At 42.1% G+C, this 20,565-nt stretch overlaps 1 protein-coding gene across 1 annotated transcript in view; it reads left to right on the forward strand.

Annotated features, from left to right (window-relative positions):
• LOC125879511 (mucin-5B-like) overlaps window positions 1–20,565 on the forward strand; it is a 43,780-nt gene that overhangs the window by 208 nt on the left and 23,007 nt on the right. Inside the window, exons 2-24 of the mRNA XM_049561447.1 lie at window positions 69–194; window positions 289–406; window positions 797–935; window positions 2,390–2,500; window positions 2,691–2,760; window positions 3,027–3,164; window positions 3,521–3,688; window positions 3,827–3,921; window positions 4,014–4,140; window positions 5,563–5,815; window positions 6,324–6,373; window positions 6,678–6,787; window positions 6,878–7,029; window positions 7,892–8,030; window positions 8,228–8,338; window positions 8,520–8,696; window positions 9,727–9,966; window positions 11,209–11,365; window positions 11,510–11,638; window positions 13,027–13,174; window positions 15,549–15,592; window positions 17,303–17,506; window positions 17,694–17,978. Of these exons, the coding sequence (XP_049417404.1) occupies window positions 69–194; window positions 289–406; window positions 797–935; window positions 2,390–2,500; window positions 2,691–2,760; window positions 3,027–3,164; window positions 3,521–3,688; window positions 3,827–3,921; window positions 4,014–4,140; window positions 5,563–5,815; window positions 6,324–6,373; window positions 6,678–6,787; window positions 6,878–7,029; window positions 7,892–8,030; window positions 8,228–8,338; window positions 8,520–8,696; window positions 9,727–9,966; window positions 11,209–11,365; window positions 11,510–11,638; window positions 13,027–13,174; window positions 15,549–15,592; window positions 17,303–17,506; window positions 17,694–17,978 (3,291 nt within the window). The remainder of the gene's footprint in view (window positions 1–68; window positions 195–288; window positions 407–796; window positions 936–2,389; window positions 2,501–2,690; window positions 2,761–3,026; window positions 3,165–3,520; window positions 3,689–3,826; window positions 3,922–4,013; window positions 4,141–5,562; window positions 5,816–6,323; window positions 6,374–6,677; window positions 6,788–6,877; window positions 7,030–7,891; window positions 8,031–8,227; window positions 8,339–8,519; window positions 8,697–9,726; window positions 9,967–11,208; window positions 11,366–11,509; window positions 11,639–13,026; window positions 13,175–15,548; window positions 15,593–17,302; window positions 17,507–17,693; window positions 17,979–20,565) is intronic.

Genomic DNA, 20,565 nt, shown 5'->3' on the forward strand with positions numbered 1-20,565 from the left:
TGCATCATGTTTTGCAAAATTGCTTGATTGTCACCAGTGCAGCTACATTAACGTGTTTGTCTCCACAGATATGAAATGTCCATACAACATGGAGTTCATGGAGTACAGCAATCCATGCACTGACACCTGCTCCACCCCTCAGGCCAGCCTGACATGTGACAGTCACTACTATGACAGCTGCCGCTGCCCTGCTGGTACCCATACACATCTACTCTATATGCAAACAACCATGTCTCATACACAAACATATAACATGACAGTTATTATTATCTGTCCTCACCTCCTCAGGAACTGTCTATGATGACATCGGGGATGGTGGCTGTGTTGTAGCCAGTAAGTGTCCCTGTAAGCACAACAACAAAATCTTCCAATCAGGACAGTCGTACACTCACGCCTGCAGATCATGGTAAGATCAAAACTCTGGTGCCTTGAGGTGTCAAATACAAATAAATATGATTGAAAAAGGTTTTTTTTTTTTATCTGCTTTTTCAAGGTTTTTACTTCAGCGTGTTGTTCACACGGTTATGTTTTCGATCACTGAGTAAAATCAGTGTTTACAGCTTATTTCATCTTTTATAATAAGTGAAAATAAGTACTCATCATAATCGCCAACATTAGGATTTATATACTGTGTGTGCAATATTAAAATTAGAAGAATTAAGTTAGGGCCACAATTATGGGATGACTTCAAGTGCTAATGCTCATAGCAAATATGTGACCTTTTTTTACACTTGCATAAAAATGCATCTTAAGTTACTCTAATTCCTGACGTGTGTGTGTGTGTGTGTGCTGACAGTGTGTGTACAAGTGGCCAGTGGCGGTGTACGGAGAAGAACTGTCCAGGAGTCTGCTCCGTGGAGGGAGGAAGTCACATCAACACCTTTGATGGGAAAGTCTACACCTTCCATGGGGACTGCTCCTACGTCCTGGCTAAGGTAACGCATAGACAAATCCCAAATTTTCGATTCAAAAACTGTTTTATTAATAAAGCATTGTTGCCCTCCTGGCTGCCTGACGTAACGTTCATAGCATACGTATCTTTGCATTTCATCTTTTAAGTTAAGCAGGTGATTTTTGCACGATCGAGTCAGTCCACATCCCCCGAGTTAAGTCTCATTTCCACCCAGTTTTGCTTTGTGTCCATCTTGTGGAAAATGCGCATGTAGCAATACAGTCAAAAACTGAACCAGTAACGCATCATTTAACACATCAAATGTGGGCATAGCTCCTGTCACAACAACACAGACACAGGTCGGGCATTAATTTGGGCATTTCTAACATGACAGAAGAGAAAACAAAATGGCGGTCAGCGCGATCATGAGAAACAAAGTGAAATAGAGTACGTCTTTAGCTGCTTGTCATAAAAAGAGTTTCCCAAAGCTCTTAAAGTCCTTCAAACATCTCTCCAACCGAGGTTCTGACAATCAGCTTCGGCCTCAGACATTAACAAAACAAAAGTCAAGCCTAGCGAGTCGTTCTTAACACTGCTACACACGGTCCATTCACTGTAATGGCACGCCTGACAATGAACATCAGGACGTATGATCCACTCTGTGTGTTTCACAGCTAGCATGCTACCAGTGTTAGCTAGCTAAACATGCAGCCAAACTTTTCAATTAGAAAAAAACGTAAAAAATAGAGCTCTATTACATTCAGTCAGTTACCTTATTTGTGTTCATGCTAACTTCCCGTGGAACAGTGCATACAGTCTGTCTTACTTTCAATTTCCCAGTGGTCACGTGCGGTATTGCAGTGAAAAAAATCCCCTGCAGCCCAGAAAGCATTTTCCCCTACAGGCCACCATTATGAAAGAGACATCTGTAAAACTGTTGACAGAACACCTCGAACTGCAAACAAGGCTGAGCACGACTCTTTCTATTATGACTTTTTGATACATGGAGGATACATGTTTGTTAAACTGTCCTCGAGCTGAGAAGGGCAATTTTAAAAAACGTGACGTCGTCACAATGTAAAGTCGATGGGATGCGTGGGTACTCATAGGCAGAGCCAGCAGGAGAAACACTGCTGTGCAAATTCAGTGGACCTCGTACCGCGGAAGTAAACCCAGGAAGCTAGGAATCTTTTTGCTGTATGCACCAGGTGAGCAGTGCCGTTGGAATAAACAGATCTAGTAATACATTCATGTGTTATTGCCGCTGTCGAGGGTTAATGAATCATGGCTGACAACCAATTAGTTGTGCTATTTTTTAAGACACATAATGCTACAGGGTACAATGAGGCCTAATAAACTTAATGTATGATGGATCTATGTACTATTTAATGGGAATTAGTTTTCTGTTGGTGAGTGTAATGCCTCTAATTTATTTTACCAGTTTTCAGTCTTTCAGTCCTTATTAAAGCCCATGTTTTGCCCCTGTGTGTGTTGCAGCCAAATAATGGCTCCATGTACACTGTGCTGGTCAACCTGGTGAAGTGCGGTCTGGGTGAAAGTCGGACCTGCCTCAGAGCTGTAACTCTGAGCTTATACAGCAACTCTGTGGTAAGCACAGCACACTGCTGATCCATGTCTGACTCTATATATGTTGTATATATATAATACATATAAGATGTGTAAACCCTCACCAACAATTTGCATCAAGTAGGTCTAAAGTAAATGCAAGAATTATTTGGAAATACAGTTGGATTCCTGTTTGATATAATCTGAAATGTGTCTTTCCTCAAACTCTCAGGTTGTTAAAATTCAGGCGTTGGGTCAAGTCTATGTGAACCAGATTCTTTCTCAGCTCCCTCTGTTTACACGTGAGTTACTTAAAATATTTTACAGAATACACACAGCATGCTAAAAAACACATAAACATGTTTAAGAAGACTCTCAGAGTCAGAGTCATTGGTTACACTCCTTATCTATCAACTCAAGTGCAGAATATAAAATATGTTTAAAGAGTTTTGTATTGAACAGATGAACAGACCCACCTAAAGATCTGTGGTAAACATGATGCTGCAACATGCACAGAATTCAAGCTGTGGCACTGATTTGCATTTTTAATGTCTTCTGACTGCTGCAGCCGAGCTGAGTGTCTTTAAGCCATCGTCCCACTACATCCTCACTAATTTCAAGGGGGGCATTCAAGTGTTGGTCCAGCTGGTCCCCACGATGCAGGTCTTCATCACAGCTCAACCTTCACACAAAGGACAGACTGCTGGTATGTCTCAACGTTACTGTTTCAGTGTCCAGAAAACGCCTCCAGTATTTACAAATTGTAATCAACCTGTTATATTCAAGAAAAAAGCCTTTGAAAAGTGGTTTTGTTTGTGGTACTTCACATGTTTTCAACCAGCGTTGTATCATCACAATGTGGGAAGTGTGTGTAGATCAGTGGTTCCCAACCTTTTGACTCAAGAAATCCCTTTTCTTTCACTGAGTAAACAAACAACCCAACTAAGTGATTTGTTTTATGGATACGTCATATTAAAATTCAAGTATCTGCCATCTTTCCAGCCGTGAATACTTCTGTAAATGTTTGTATCGATGTGAAATACGTGTCACCTCACCCATCAGGTTTGTGCGGAAACTTCAACAACATAATGATTGATGACTTCAGGACGGTCAGCGGGCTGGTGGAGGGCACCGCAGCAGCGTTCGCCAACTCATGGAAAACTAGAGCAAACTGCCCCGACATTATACCACACCCTCTTGGATACCCCTGTCGCCAAAGTGTCAGCAAAGGTACAGCTGGACACTCCTCTAACGTCTGCTTGTCATATCATATCCTCTGAGTGAAACTATACCATACAACATTTTGGAGTAATCGTATCTTTTTTTTTTTTATAAATGCTTCATTTTATTTCTGTTTGTGTGTCTTAGAGAGTTACGCCCAGTATTGGTGCTCCAAAATATCAGACCCTGAAGGAGTGTTTGCCCCGTGCCACTATATGGTTAGCCCTGACACCTACAGAGATGTAAGTCTGCACACACGAAGCTGTAATGACAAATATAAACGAAACCACTGTACCCTTGTTAATGTGTCCATACCCACTGTGTCTCCTCACAGAACTGCATGTACGACACCTGTAACTGTGAGAAAAGTGAGAACTGCATGTGTGCTGCGGTCTCCTCGTATGTCTACGCCTGTGCCACCGCAGGAATCCAGATCGAGGGCTGGAGGGACAACGTCTGTGGTGAGTACAACTCCATGGCCATTTTATTGTACTGTGGTTTGACAGAATCACAAATTTTATTTACAATAACTTCTGGGTAGAAAACCCCCATGTCCATCCATCCATCTTCATCCACTTACCCGGGTCCAGGTCGCAGGGGCAGCAGGCCAAACAAAGCACCCCAGATGTCCCTGTCCGCAGCAATGTTTTCCAGCTGCTCTTGGGGGACCCCAAAGCGCTCCCAGGCCCACCTAAAAATCTATATCAGTGTAAATATATGCTATATTAGGAATATTTTCACCACTTTATCTTGCCGTCAAACAGCCTTTCCTAACGGGGAACTGAAGGCGTGATCTCAAAGCCACCAGACTCTTTACAAAAACAGTGATTTTACCTCGTAGAATGCGGGAGTTGCTGGTCTACTGCTGACTTGATCAGTTGGTGTGTTAGGTAAAGCAGAGAAAATATTCCAAATGTAGTGTATACTCAAATTGATATTGATCTTTTTAGGTAGTAAAAAACGGTCTTGCTGCTGCCCCCATCCACATTGCTTTGTGTCGGTAGATTTGGTTTCTCAAAGGCAAAGGAGTTCAAGTGTCTCGGGGTCTTGTTCACAAGTGAGGGTAAAATGTTGCCCGAGATAGACAGGCAGTTTGGTGCGTCTTCAGCAGTGATGCGGCCAGTGTGGTGGACTGTCATGGTGAAGAGGGAGCTGCGCTACAAGGCAAAGCTCTCAGTTTTACTGGTCCATCTACGTCCCGAGCCTCACAGTCATGAGCTCTGGGTAGTGACTAAAAGAATGAGATCGTGGACACTAGCAGCCGAAATGAGTTTCCTCCCTGGGGTGTCTGGGCTCAGCCTTAGAGATAGGGTGAGGAGCTCAGACATTTGGAGGGAGTTCAGAGTAGAGCCGCTGCTCCTTCGCATCAAAAGGGGTCAGTTGAGGTGGTTCGGGCTTCTGATCAGGATCCTCCTGGGCGCCTCCAGTTAAGGGTTTTCTGGGCATGGCCAACTGGCAGGAGGCCCCGGGGTGGACCCAGAACACACTGGAGGGAATATATATCTCATGTGGCCTGGGAACACATCAGGGTCCCCCGGGAGGAGCTGGAAAGTGTTGCTGGGGAGAGGGGCGTCTGCGCCTGCTGCCCTGCGACGGATAAGCGGATGAAAAAGAAAGGATGGATAGATGAAATCAGTTGCCAGTTGTCTACCTGGAAGCAATTCTTGTTGGTTGATTCAGTCAAACAGCCGTTGGCCTGTGGAATCAACAAATCAACAGCTGCATATTTAATGAGATTCGTGTAATGAACGGTTTCTTTAAAGAACAAGGCCCCATTCACGCCCTCCCGATCTGCAACAACAAACAATTCACCTTCATGAAGAATCTGATCATCCAGCTGATAAACTCTCGTCTTACTACTCAAATCATTTCTCTCCCACCAGGCAAATTCAGCATATGTCCAGTAGGACAAGTGTATCGCTACAACATGACCAGCTGCCAACGTACCTGCCGGTCCATCAGCCAGCCCGACTACTCTTGCCAGACCAAATTCACCTCAGTGGACGGCTGTGGCTGTGCAGAGGGAACCTACATGAACGAGGAGGGGATGTGTGTGTCCAGTTCAGCCTGCCCCTGCTACGACAGTGATGACATCATACCTGCTGGGCAGGCTGCCAGCAGAGACGGCGTCACATGGTAAATATAGTGTAATGATGTCAGGAGCTGAGCGTATGAGCGTTGAATTTAGACACTCACGTAAAATGCAGTAAAGCAGACAAGAGATAGTAGGTGGACAAAAGGGAGTTATTTCAGTATCAACACAACAGTGACTTAGAAATAAGACTAATTTTAAAATATGCGCTATTATCTTTGTTTTCAAGAGAAGATGGTTGAATAAAATATTTAAATATTTATTAGACAAGTTTCTGTTATTATTTTTGGGGTTACTTAATTGTTATATTGATTGAGTAATAAAAAAAGAATCTTAATAATCAATAAATTAGTCATTAGAGTAGTCGGCTAATCAAAATAAATAATTGTTAGTTTAAATGATAGGTGTTACATCTGAATTCATTCTGCAAACATGATGTGAATGTACCAGTACAATAAATGGGGTTAGGAATTCCACTGACGGACAGGGACTGATTTCAGGATGCCTGTTGATGACACTTTTTCTAATTCCGCTGTCTACCTGTTTCCACAGTTACTGCAGACAAGGAAAGTTGAGCTGTCCAGGAGAGACCCAGCTAACATGTAGGTTTCAACACATGAATACAATCAAATCCTCATCTTTCTAAAAACCAAGTGTTTTGAATACTTTTGTGTTTAACTGTTGAAACTTATTAGTGAATGATATATTGAGTAATTATTAAACACATAAAAAGGCACATGTCCCACTGAAAACCTGTCAGTTATTGCAGAGGCCTGTTGTGTCCACATCATGATGCTTCCAGGCTGACAGAATAGCTCCTGCTGAGATACAGAGAATCACAGACATAGACTAATGCATGTGACATCTGGAACTGACTCTAACATGAATCTGTTATTTATTACTCAGCCAAACCAACATGCGTTTCCCCCATGGTTTACTTTGACTGCTCTACTGCTGACCCTGGGTCCACTGGGACTGACTGTCAGAAGAGCTGCGGCACTCTGGACATGGCTTGTGTAAGTACAGCATAGCACACACACTCACAGAAGGTCAAACATAGATGTACAGGCAATGTTTGGCTCACACCATCTTGTCTCCTTCCACAGATCAGTGTGGGCTGTACGTCAGGCTGCATGTGCCCTTCTGGCCTGGTGTCTGATGGAGCAGGAGGCTGTGTCACTGAAGCCAACTGTCCATGTCTGCACAATGGACAGGCCTATCAGCCTGGAGAGACTCTGACTGTGGAGTGCAACACCTGGTTTGTACAGTGCTTTACATATACACCAGTATAGTGTGTACTTGCGTGGAAATGCACACACTAAATATTCCTCGTGTAGAGGTTTCCCCACACAGTTATTTAAGACTGCATTGTAATCTGATATGAATGTAATGATTAACTGATATATTTTGGTGGTTTGAGTTGAAGGTGTGAGAAAGAATAGTATCAGTAACATTGTTAACACTGTGCTACATTACAGAGAAATACAAACCGTACTAATGAACCTTCATTAATATAGGCCTATATTTTATCTCCAAGTGCACGTCACATACTGAGCGAGCCGCCTGTTAATGACGCTGTGGGCTAATGGGCATGTAGCTACTTCCATGTTTCACATGATACGTCATGTTTGTAGTCGACCAATGAAGATGAGTTTACATATCACCTTGGGTTCGTCCTTCACCTTCTCAAAATGATCCCACACTTTGGATTTCCTGCCCGACATGTTATTAACTAGCCTGTGGAATAACCGCAGGTACCAGCCCTGGAGATTAGGGGCCGTACACATGCTGTCTTTAACCCCCGGAAAACGTGAGGTAGGGTTCTGGGCACTACTCTTGTGCCTTGTCTGTGCCAGCTTTCAAGAGCGCAGCAGCAGGTTATTTACCTGGAATCCTGAGCGCGGAACTGATCTTCTTCCAGACACTGTTTATAAGTGTGTAGGCCTATCAGACAACAAATTGTCACCACTATCTGGTGTCCCCATCAAAACTGGTTTGCTGTGATTTCGCACACAGATGTTTACATTCTGAATTCAAATGTAAAAATAATAATCACAGATAATTTTGCTGATGTCAGATTTACATTATTGATGGTTGGTGTCTGGTGTGTTTCTCTGCAGCACCTGCAAAAAACGGAAGTTCCAATGTACTGAAAAAGTGTGTGATCAAGTTTGTGGGATTTATGGCGACGGTCACTACACCACATTTGATGACAAGAGGTTTGACTTCAATGGAGAGTGTGAATACACACTCATACAGGTAAAGTGGCAGCTGGACAGGGATGAAAGTTCCTTCATAAATAATCCATCACAGTGTTGTCACAATACTGTCATTTCTATCTTTGATACAATACCTTGAAAAATAGCAATATTTGATACCAAGGCCAGTGAAAGCATGAAATGTAACTAACAACAGTGTTGCCCGGTAATCTCATCCTGTGTCTGTGCCTTATTCAGGACAACTGTGGTGGTGGTCAGGGCAATGGAAGCTTCAGCGTCATGAGTGAGAACATTCCCTGTGGAACCACAGGAACCACCTGCTCCAGGGCCATCAAGATCTTCATGGGGGTAAACACAACAAACAAACTGTGCACATGTTCTGTGATTTGAAACAGCACAAGTTCCTGAATAGCATAAAAAATTTCAGGTTTAAGAAAGAAAGGATTTATTGAGCACATGATGACCTGTTCCATCTCACGTAACTGCTGCTGTAATAAAATACATGTTTATTTGATGTTAATGCCTACAGGATAATGAATTCCATCTTAAAGATGACAGCTTCCAAATGGTAAAGGGCAGCAGTGAGGTGTTCCCTGCTCAGATACAAAAGATGGGTATTTACCAGGTGGTGACGATCATGAAGGGACTTGTCCTCATGTGGGACCAGAAGACCAGTCTTTTCATTAAACTCAGCCCCAAGTTCCAGGTAAACAATCAAGTCTGCATGTCCTAATAGACACTTGGCTTTTGCACAAAGCATACTGGTAACACCAGCTCATTTCAGTCCGGCTTAACTCACATTAATCAATATTTTTATGCTGATTAATATTGAGGAAAATATTGGTGCTTTGTTTTATGGCCCACACATTTACAGGTGTGACCTCGACTCTGCTCTGTTTTGTGTGATGTTTATGGATCAATTCAGCTTAAAAAGGGATGTTCCACATGTAAAATGACCAAATAATATTAAAGCATTAAAGTTTAGTTTAAACTGACTCGACTAACGCACATAAAACAGCACATGGAATAAGCTAACCTTCAGGGCTTTCTGACAGAAGTTTCAATTCTAACCCAAACTATGATCTTTTTCCAAAAAATTCAGGGCTATCTGGCCATAAAACATAACAACCACAATAATGATAACTGCCAAGATTCACAGACAAAACAAAAGTTTCTTACTAGTCATTTAATAAGAGCTTAAGCACTTCTACATTGCATAAATTAGCCTAACGGCTAGCAGAGTTTTCCTCTACTCGCCAGAATAGCACGGTTGAATTTCAGCCTGCGTGCACGTTGTTTCAGTTTAACATTGTTGTTATCCTCCTCGTCTTTCTCGGCTGCTTGCCATCTACCTGTTGCTGTATGACAGTGACATAGAATTTCAAAATAAAGGCGTAACCTAAAGATGATGATATGGACTGATGTTTTCACATAGCATTAATGAGATTGGAACGTTGATCATTAAATTGATATGTCGATCCAGATTGATGGATCATTACTCCCCTAGTAGTGAGTAATTGTTATACATATGGTCATTTTGCGGCTGAAGTTACATTTGCACTGGAAGTTTGATTTACCATCTGTCTTATGCTCTGCTGCAGTCAGCCGCTCTGTGGTAAACAGGAGTCACTTATTAAGACAGGAACCTATAAATTGGACAGTAAAGGTATCAGATGAAAATGCCAAGGCTATGTTTGTGAGTAAGTAAATTCTGTCATTGGCCTCCTCCCTCTCAGGGTAAAGTCTGTGGTCTGTGCGGAAACTACGACGGCAACATCAGGAATGACTTCACCACACGCTCCCAGGAGACAGTGGCAGACGTTCTGGAATTTGGTAACAGTTGGAAGGTTTCATCCACCTGTCCAAATGCCCGGCTAGTCAGCGATCCCTGTTCCACCAACCGCTACCGAGCAGCCTGGTCTCAGAAACAGTGCAGCATCATCACCAGTGTCACCTTCCAGTCCTGTCATTCAAAGGTAACTGTGGTGATAGTGCTGGATACACACACGTATGCACATACACACCCATTATCACTTTAACCTCCATGATGTTTGAAAAATTATTTCTTTCTGTCTATGGCACTAAGTGCTGACTGCTTTGTGTGTCGATCAGTACGTCAGTTGCTCTGCCCATCCGTATGTTCAAGCAAAACTTTCGCCCACGGCAAAATATTTTAAAAACTACTTTTCAGACTGTCAAGATATTTAAATGGGAAATTCACAGTCCCCAGTAGATGATTCCTTATGATTCTGGTGAACTCCGACCTCAAAATTCATCACCATCACCACAATATTTCCACCATCAGTGACAATAGTACGGCCTGTATGATTACTACGATTGCTATCAATGCCACTGTTGAACAAGCCCAGTCGCCAGTAAACTGGGATACATTTCATTATATGTTTCATATCATATCAATGTCTTCAAAATAGTTTACGAGCTGATTTTGTCACCTGGAGGTGGAGAGGATAGTGGATGTTATGACTCCTAGGCGAGACACCCCCACTGTCTGAGACAAACAACCCAACAAAAGAGGGAAACAAACAACAAAAACGATTGTTTTTGGCAACCCTTTTTGTTTGAGCCCCCAAACTTGGATTTTTTTCACCGACACATCGCGGCATTTCCCAGTAACAATTGAGCCCTGGAAGCTGGGTGTTTTTCATGAACACATCTGGGCATTTCCAAGAAGCGTCTGTGACAGTGTTTGAGCCCCCAAACCTGGGTGTTTTTCACCGACTTATCTCTGTGTTTTCCAGCAGTGTTTGAGCCCCTGAGCTTGGATTTCTTTTACCAACACATCGCAATGTTTCCCAGTAGCATTTAAGCCCCGGACGCACACACACACATTGTGGCATTTGCAGCAGTGGTTTTGGCACCTGAACCTTGTCGTTTTCACCAGCACATTATAGTGTTTCCAGGCTGTGTTTGTGTCACTGAAACTGGGTGTTTTTTACCGCTTTTTCAGCGGCTTGTGCCACCAAACTTGTTTTGTGTTTTAAGCCCAAACACGATCTTTTCCTTACCATAACCAAGTGGTTTTTAACATGTCTGCTACAAAATTATTTACAAATGTAATGTATCCATAGTTTGCAGAAACATAAAGTCCGAACATTTTTTCTAGCAATTGGGTTGGTAAACTACCGCTACAAGCACAGGACATTTTTGTTACACTCAACTTTAATTATTCTGCTAAAGAGTACATTATTGTGTTTAAGGTTGATCCTGGTCCCTACTATGATTCTTGTGTGAGAGACTCTTGTGCTTGTGACACTGGTGGGGACTGCGAATGTCTCTGCACAGCTGTGGCTGCCTACGCCAAAGCTTGTAATGGAGCTGGGGCCTGCATTGCATGGAGAACTCCAAAGCTGTGCCGTAAGTTTGGCGTCCATCACACCAAGAAAATCTGAGGATCTGTAGAGCACTGCATCTTCTACCAAAAGATTTTAATTTGTTATGTTGGGAAACACCCTGACTTTAGTCACACAAGCTAAGAAGTAATCATTTTGTCTCTTGCAGCTCTTTTCTGTGACTACTATAACAGACATGGTGGCTGTGCTTGGCACTACAAGCCCTGTGGAGCTGACTGCATGAAGACATGTAGGAATCCATCAGGAAACTGTTCAGAGCTCATCACTGGCCTGGAAGGTACTTAATAAAGATCTTTTGCCTGACTAGTGGAATCTGTGTGTAAAAGCCAGGCTTTGAGCCCAACTGTGCTGCTGTTTCAGCATTTTCTGGTGGTCCCTTCTTTTTCTGGCTTTTTTTTTTTTTTTTTTTTTTTTGATGGATATGATTACATATTTATAATATAACTTTTCATTTCTTTGGGTTAGTGTGTTGTGTATCTTAAAAGTGCTCATTCCCAGGCCGTCAAACAGTGACACTTGGCGGCTGGTGATACGGTTCGACCACCAACCCAGGGTCATCAGTATGTAGCGACCTGGGAAGGAGACTCAGCGATCAACTATCTTTCTCCAATGTTATATATAGCATCTTTAAGAAATCTGTCTTGCAGCTGTTTCAGCCACTGGACAAAACAAAAAGAAATGTAAGGGGTGGAACATTTGAAATAATTTAAAATGAACACATTGTGGTCAGTGTAAAGAGGAAAAAACTTAAGATGGACACCTCATTCAAACTTGCGATGTTGTTGCTCTGCTGCATTGATGATATAAATCAAATCCCTGATTCCTCATCCCTGAGCCACAGACCTGCCCAGGGTCAACATGTGAGACCAGGGGCCAGATGCATTAACAGTGTGTATGCACAAAAAAAACGTACATATGCCTTTTCCCACACATAAACTGATATTTATAAAGGAAGAATGTGCATTGAAAATGTGCGCACCTCACGCATTCTTCAGACATTCTTCAGCTGTGATCATAATGAGCAGATTAAATATAAGTTATTTGACAATTTCGCTAGTTGTGTTATTATATTTGCCTGCTGCATGGCACTTTGTAAAATGTCAATCAAAGGCATAATCATAATCATTTATAAATTTAATTCTAGATTATTTATGTGATACATTTTATAATTTTTTCATTCATCTCTTTGTCTTTGCTAGTGGTGGAGGGGCACAGATTGATATGCAGGCATATGTTTAAGGGCGTTTTTATATCCATTTTTGGCGAACTGTGGGAGTGGAAATGAGGCTTGTGCATGTGCGCCCAGTTCTATGCATCTGGCGCATGGTCTCAAGGCGACAATGTGATTCGGCAAAATTTAACGTGGGTAAATTCCCTGTCATCAGGATTTAAATTTATCCTAAAAGAGAGAGGTCATGTCTGAAGCAAAAATCCTACGGTAGGCAAGTATGTATTGTATTGTGGCTGTGGCTCAGGAGGTAGAGGAGTTGTCCACTGATCATAGGGTCAATCAGTGACCCATCACTGTGTGTGTATGTGTTAGTGTGAATGCGTGAAGGAGATGCAAAGCACTTTGGATAAAAGTGCTATTTTGTTGCAGCAGTTTATTATTTAGCTACACTTGTGTTTCCACTAAGTAATCTAAATGTTATGATGGTGCTGCAGGGTGCTATCCAAAGTGTCCCCCCAACAAGCCCTACTTTAACGAAGACAGCATGATGTGCGTTCCCTGGAACCAGTGTGGCTGCTATGATGACAAAGGCAACCATTACGATGACGGAGCTAAGGTTCCAGCAGAAAACTGTTACACTTGGTATGTCTCATACAGATGACTTATCTTCACAGTAACGGCCAAAAAATACACGGGGCACATGGGAGGTTTTGTTTTGCCATATCATAATGCAGTTGGTTATGGAGGGTTTGAAAGCGTAGGCTATATTAGCTGGTACTGAATTAATCAACTGGATTGTTTTAAAAACAGGATGTAATAATTTGATTTATTTTATGGTAAAATGTAAAAACATTTTTGCATCACAGATTGTACTCGTTTGTACACAGTTCAATGTAGTTTTAATTGTTGGAGGAAAGTGGAGCCGCACGCAGAAAAAAATAAATAGACCAGCTGCATAAGAAAAATGTGTAGCAGCACGGACCAGCGCGTGCAGATGTAACTTCAGTGGTCAGAGTAGCTGCTTCAGTTAATAATAATGAACACGCTCAGCTGCACCCATCACAGCCCTCTGACATCATCAGTGTGCTGCTTGTGTGCTTCTTTCAAAATGCCTTTGAGCTTCTGTAGAGCTAAGCTAGTTTTCCAAATATAAGTTAGTAAAATTTAAAAGTTACACTGAACAAAATCCTCATGAGCTGCTGCAGGGTTCGAGGGTAAACTTACTGAGTGAGTAGCCTATGATTAAGAGTAAACTTGCCAATGGACGAGCATATTACTGAGTTAGCTTTCTAACTAGATAGGCTATACTGACAAGTAAACTTGGCAGTAGACAAGAATATCACTGACTTAGCTTGCTAACTAGGTTGGCTATGCTAATGACAAACTTGGCAAAAGACTTTAATATTAGTGAGTTAGCTTGATAACTAGGTGGGCTATTCTAATGAGTAAGCTTGGCAATGAACTATTATGGTGAGTTACCTTGCTAGCTGGGCTTTGCTAACAAGGAAACTTAGCAATGAACTAGCATATTAGTGAGTTAGCTTGCTAACTAGATAGGCTATGCTAACAAGTAAACCTGGCAGTAGACAAAAGTATCAGTGACTTAGCTTGCTACCAAGGTTGGCTATGCTAACGAGTAAACTTGCTAATAGACTAGAATATTAGTGAGTTAGCTTGCTATCTAAGTAGGCTACGCTAACGAGTAAACTTGGCAGTAGACTAGTATATTAGTGAGTTAGCTTACGAACTAGGTAGACAATGCTAACTAGTAAATTTGGCAATAGACTATATATTAGTGAGTTTGCTTTCTAACTACGTTGGCTATATTAATGAGTAAACATGGTAACAGACAAGAATATGAGTGAGTTAGCTTGCTAACTAGGTAAGCTATGCTAATTTTTAATAGGCCATAAAAAAGGAGGGAAAATGTGCAAGCTTACTCAGTAACACTTTGCACTATTTTGTTCCAGCCTATTGACTACATCTTAGCATAGATACTTGTTTAGCAAAGTAACTTTATGTTCATTTAAATTTGTTTAATTTCTTTAAAACAACTAGCTAATGAAGCACAAAGGAATTTTGAGAGAAGCACACTGATGATGTCAAATGGCTGTGAGTGGTTGAACGCAATGTCGGTCCAGGAATGGGATGTGACATGTTGATCCAGGACCATGTAGGTGAGATACTTGTCAAGCTGCAGACCACTGTTTGAGACGAACAAAGAACAAAATCGGCTGTGATTTAGCGAGTTGTAGCTGTATTCAAATTGCAGCTTTTTGGGCACAAGAGGCTTCATTTCCAGTGGGGATTATGCCCCTACATTTTTTCTATGCCAACATGTGATTTTTCAGAAACCATAACCAGGTGGTTTTGGTGCCTAAGCCTATCCACACATTAACCAAAGCATTGTTGAAAGGTCTCTGCTACATAATATCATCGCAAATGTAACACATCTAACATGACAACCACCATTTTCTGCTGGTGGGCTTTAAGGCTTGCCTGTCGTAATGGTTTGTAGATGAGCATATGACTACATTTTAATGTCAACTTTGCAGTCAGTGTCAGGAGCTGTCCAACCTGTGAGGGTGTTTAGGGTACTTTTACATTTCTGTCCCAAGAACCATTCTGTCTTTAGCCATCGCAGTTTCTGGCTGGTACAAGACAAAGATTTTACTATGGTATACGTGGGCGTAAAATTTTACAATATCGATGACCTGGAGCTGGACCTAGACGTTTCTTTGCTTAAATGATAAGCTCAAAATGTGTGGTTATGCCATGACTGGAGAAAAAGATGAGTACATGTTTAAGTAGAGTTGTACAAGTCCTCATGTCGTCCCAGGTAATAGTGTTTTCTGAGCTTCTCTTCTGAGTCAACTGAATGATATCAAAAAGCTTCCTAGTTCTGATTAAAATCTTGAGATTTACTATGCATCATGAGATAGAATTGTGGTTGTATGTACAACATGTTAAATCAAAAAGTTTAATGACATGTCTAAATTTTCTATCTATTTCAAAGCTCCTGTACAGTCAATAAAATAAGCTGCCACTACGATGTGAACTGTAAGTACACACATTTTTTATATTCATTTATGTATTTATCTATTTATGTAAATAATAGAGTTGTGCAAGTTGCTAAAATTTAGTTGTTAATTACAGTTACTAGCTACCTCTCACAGAAGTAATTGGACTACTTTACCAATTACTGCATATAAAGTAATTCGTTTCGAGAGAAAGTAACTTTTGCGTTACTTAAATATCTGCTTCAGGTTTCCTATTAAAGACATACTAGGCTGGATTTGTTGTCTACTGTTTGTAAACTCAAAATTTAAACTTGGCCCCTCATCCTTGGCTCAACGAGACTGAAAAAGCAGCGGTGGACAAACGAGCTAGATGATAGTGAATGAAGACTGAGTGGCATTAACGAAAACAAAGTAGTGACTGAGATATAAAACATTATTTTTCTGATTGTTTCATGGTGGTTACATACCCACAACCCTTCAGGAAGATGCTGCGTTGCTGGATTTTGTGTGAATTCAGCTGAAGGGCATGCCTCTATCTGTCCGCTTGGCTTCTCTGATCTGTGTGCATGCAGCTCAACCTTACCTGTGTTCATACAGACACACAGACCTTCAGCTAGCATCCACAGAACAGAGGAGAGAGACGGAGATAGCAGTGTGTCCTGGTCGCTACATTTAAACAGCATCTCAACCTTGTGCTTCATTTGGCTTGGCGCTACACACCACTAGCACACCAGGTTGTAAAATGCGAGGTGCGCTGCACTGCCTTTTTTAAATTGAATGCCACTACTGAAAAAAAAAATTAAAAATGCTTGCTGCGCCTTTTACCGTTGCCAGGCAACCACAGACTCACCTTTTTATTCTCAACTTCTCGTGGGATCAATCGACCGTTTATTCATTTATATTAGTTTTTTGACAGTAATCAGCATGTAGTTCCTAAAATGTTGAGGCAGAGGGTAATTGCCGTAGCTCTAGTTGAGGTTGGGCGACTGTCAGCAAATAGTTCGTTGGGTTCAGGGAAACAGAGATCTATGTGGGTACATGAGACCCTAAAAAAGAGGGTGGATCATAGGGAGTACCACCAGTTGGTCCAAGAGCTTCTCCTCCATGATGGCCGTTTACAGGCATATTTTTAGGAGGATGCAGGGGCAGTTTGACAACCTGCTGTCTATCGTCGGGCCGTATAGCTCTGGGTATCCAGCAAATGCTACCATCAGTTTTCCCTTACAGTTTACCAACTGCAAACTTGTTGTCGTGACCACCACAGAAGGCCCACCTCTCAAATCATCTGATTGGACAACAGGTAAAAAGATGACGAAAAAGGAGATGACGTGGCATTTTCCCACCTCTGAGTTCAGAGCACTCCGACAAAAACGCCAGGCACCTAGAGCGCAGAAACACAAGGCGCAAAGCAACGCAAAAAACAGCAAGCAAAAGGCTTCATTCTTATCAAAAACAATTACAAAAAGCCGCCTCCAGCTTCTAAATGCTGCCCAAATACTACACTATGGGCCTAATGTATCCCGGTAAGGGAACAACCATTGTGTGCAGGGGATAGTCTAATGATGATTGATTGTATGATACAGGCCATTTATTATGCCACCATAAAGTTTGGTGACTACTCATGCGGTCTAGGTAATGTTTATACATAGACATATACATATATGTTTTTAAATGTTTATATATATATGTGTGTGTGTGTGTGTGTGTGTGTGTAAAAAAAAATTGACAATATGATACTCTTCATGTGCAGACTGTAAATGCTATGTTAATGGCAAAACCTATGATTATGGGGAAACCATTTACAACACCACGGATGGGATAGGACACTGCCTGACAGCCAAGTGTGGAGTCAATGGGACTGTTACCAGGGAAATGTATCCTTGCGCTACTGTGGCCACCCCTGGTCCTCCAACTACCCCCTTTACATTCAGCACGACTGGACCGACCACTACAGGTACAAAATCTATGCAGAATAACCGATGATCCTCCTTTCATATTCACAATAACTCATGGGGAAAAAACATTAAGATGTTTAGAAATGGAAAACTATATTGAAAAAAATATTTTAAAAATAAGTATTTTTATGACATTTTTTACACGACACTAACGGTGTTCTGGTTGAAAAATTTTGTTTTCCAAAGTTGTTGTCACTACATCACTGCCAACCACCACAAGTGGGACCACAGCAAGACCTGTAGAAACAACCACATCTGAAGAGACAACTGCAAAGACAGAGACAACAAAAGCACCAACAGAAGGCACTACTAGCCCAGTTATAAAGTCTACTACAGCTGTTGTTGAAACTACAACACCAAAACCAGGTGTCACAACAAGTCCTGAAACAACAGTCGTGACATCAAAACCTTCCGTCAGCACCACAACCACTAAAGTTGTAACTGAAACAACTGTGAAGAGCACAACCAAAGGTGTTGAGACAACCACACCTGAAAAGACAACTGCAAAGACAGAGACAACAAAAGCACCTACGGAGGGCACCACTGGCCCAGTTACAAAGTCTACTACAGCTGTTGTTGAAACTACAACACCAAAACCAGGTGTCACAACAAGCCCTGAAACAACAGTCGTGACATCAAAACCTTCTGTCAGCACCACAACCACTAAAGTTGTAACTGAAACAACTGTGAAGAGCACAACCAAAGGTGTTGAGACAACCACACCTGAAAAGACAACTGCAAAGACAGAGACAACAAAAGCACCTACGGAAAGCACCACTGGCCCAGTTACAAAGTCTACTACAGCTGTTGTTGAAACTACAACACCAAAACCAGGTGTCACAACAAGCCCTGAAACAACAGTCGTGACATCAAAACCATCTGTCAGCACCACAACCACTAAAGTTGTAACTGAAACAACTGTGAAGATCACAACCAAAGGTGTTGAGACAACCACACCTGAAAAGACAACTGCAAAGACAGAGACAACAAAGCACCTACGGAAAGCACCACTGGCCCAGTTACAAAGTCTACTACAGCTGTTGTTGAAACTACAACACCAAAACCAGGTGTCACAACAAGCCCTGAAACAACAGTCGTGACATCAAAACCCTCTGTCAGCACCACAACCACTAAAGTTGTAACTGAAACAACTGTGAAGATCACAACCAAAGGTGTTGAGACAACCACATCTGAAAAGACAACTGCAAAGACAGAGACAACAAAAGCACCTACGGAAAGCACCACTGGCCCAGTTACAAAGTCTACTACAGCTGTTGTTGAAACTACAACACCAAAACCAGGTGTCACAACAAGCCCTGAAACAACAGTCGTGACATCAAAACCCTCTGTCAGCACCACAACCACTAAAGTTGTAACTGAAACAACTGGGAAGATCACAACCAAAGGTGTTGAGACAACCACACCTGAAAAGACAACTGCAAAGACAGAGACAACAAAAGCACCTACGGAAAGCACCACTGGCCCAGTTACAAAGTCTACTACAGCTGTTGTTGAAACTACAACACCAAAACCAGGTGTCACAACAAGCCCTGAAACAACAGTCGTGACATCAAAACCTTCCGTCAGCACCACAACCACTAAAGTTGTAACTGAAACAACTGGGAAGATCACAACCAAAGGTGTTGAGACAACCACACCTGAAAAGACAACTGCAAAGACAGAGACAACAAAAGCACCTACGGAAAGCACCACTGGCCCAGTTACAAAGTCTACTACAGCTGTTGTTGAAACTACAACACCAAAACCAGGTGTCACAACAAGCCCTGAAACAACAGTCGTGACATCAAAACCCTCTGTCAGCACCACAACCACTAAAGTTGTAACTGAAACAACTGTGAAGATCACAACCAAAGGTGTTGAGACAACCACACCTGAAAAGACAACTGCAAAGACAGAGACAACAAAAGCACCTACGGAAAGCACCACTGGCCCAGTTACAAAGTCTACTACAGCTGTTGTTGAAACTACAACACCAAAACCAGGTGTCACAACAAGCCCTGAAACAACAGTCGTGACATCAAAACCCTCTGTCAGCACCACAACCACTAAAGTTGTAACTGAAACAACTGTGAAGAGCACAACCAAAGGTGTTGAGACAACCACATCTGAAAAGACAACTGCAAAGACAGAGACAACAAAAGCACCTACGGAAAGCACCACTGGCCCAGTTACAAAGTCTACTACAGCTGTTGTTGAAACTACAACACCAAAACCAGGTGTCACAACAAGCCCTGAAACAACAGTCGTGACATCAAAACCCTCAGCACCACAACCACTAAAGTTGTAACTGAAACAACTGTGAAGATCACAACCAAAGGTGTTGAGACAACCACACCTGAAAAGACAACTGCAAAGACAGAGACAACAAAAGCACCTACGGAAAGCACCACTGGCCCAGTTACAAAGTCTACTACAGCTGTTGTTGAAACTACAACACCAAAACCAGGTGTCACAACAAGCCCTGAAACAACAGTCGTGACATCAAAACCTTCTGTCAGCACCACAACCACTAAAGTTGTAACTGAAACAACTGTGAAGAGCACAACCAAAGGTGTTGAGACAACCACACCTGAAAAGACAACTGCAAAGACAGAGACAACAAAAGCACCTACGGAAAGCACCACTGGCCCAGTTACAAAGTCTACTACAGCTGTTGTTGAAACTACAACACCAAAACCAGGTGTCACAACAAGCCCTGAAACAACAGTCGTGACATCAAAACCCTCTGTCAGCACCACAACCACTAAAGTTGTAACTGAAACAACTGTGAAGAGCACAACCAAAGGTGTTGAGACAACCACATCTGAAAAGACAACTGCAAAGACAGAGACAACAAAACCACCTAAAGAAGGCACCACTGGCCCAGTTACAAAGTCTACTACAGCTGTTGTTGAAACTACAACACCAAAACCAGGTGTCACAACAAGCCCTGAAACAACAGTCGTGACATCAAAACCCTCTGTTAGCACCACAACCACTAAAGTTGTAACTGAAACAACTGTGAAGAGCACAACCAAAGGTGTTGAGACAACCACAC

The sequence above is a fragment of the Epinephelus fuscoguttatus genome, linkage group LG2 (assembly GCF_011397635.1).
Source record: "Epinephelus fuscoguttatus linkage group LG2, E.fuscoguttatus.final_Chr_v1".
In the NCBI taxonomy this organism is placed as follows: domain Eukaryota; kingdom Metazoa; phylum Chordata; class Actinopteri; order Perciformes; family Serranidae; genus Epinephelus; species Epinephelus fuscoguttatus.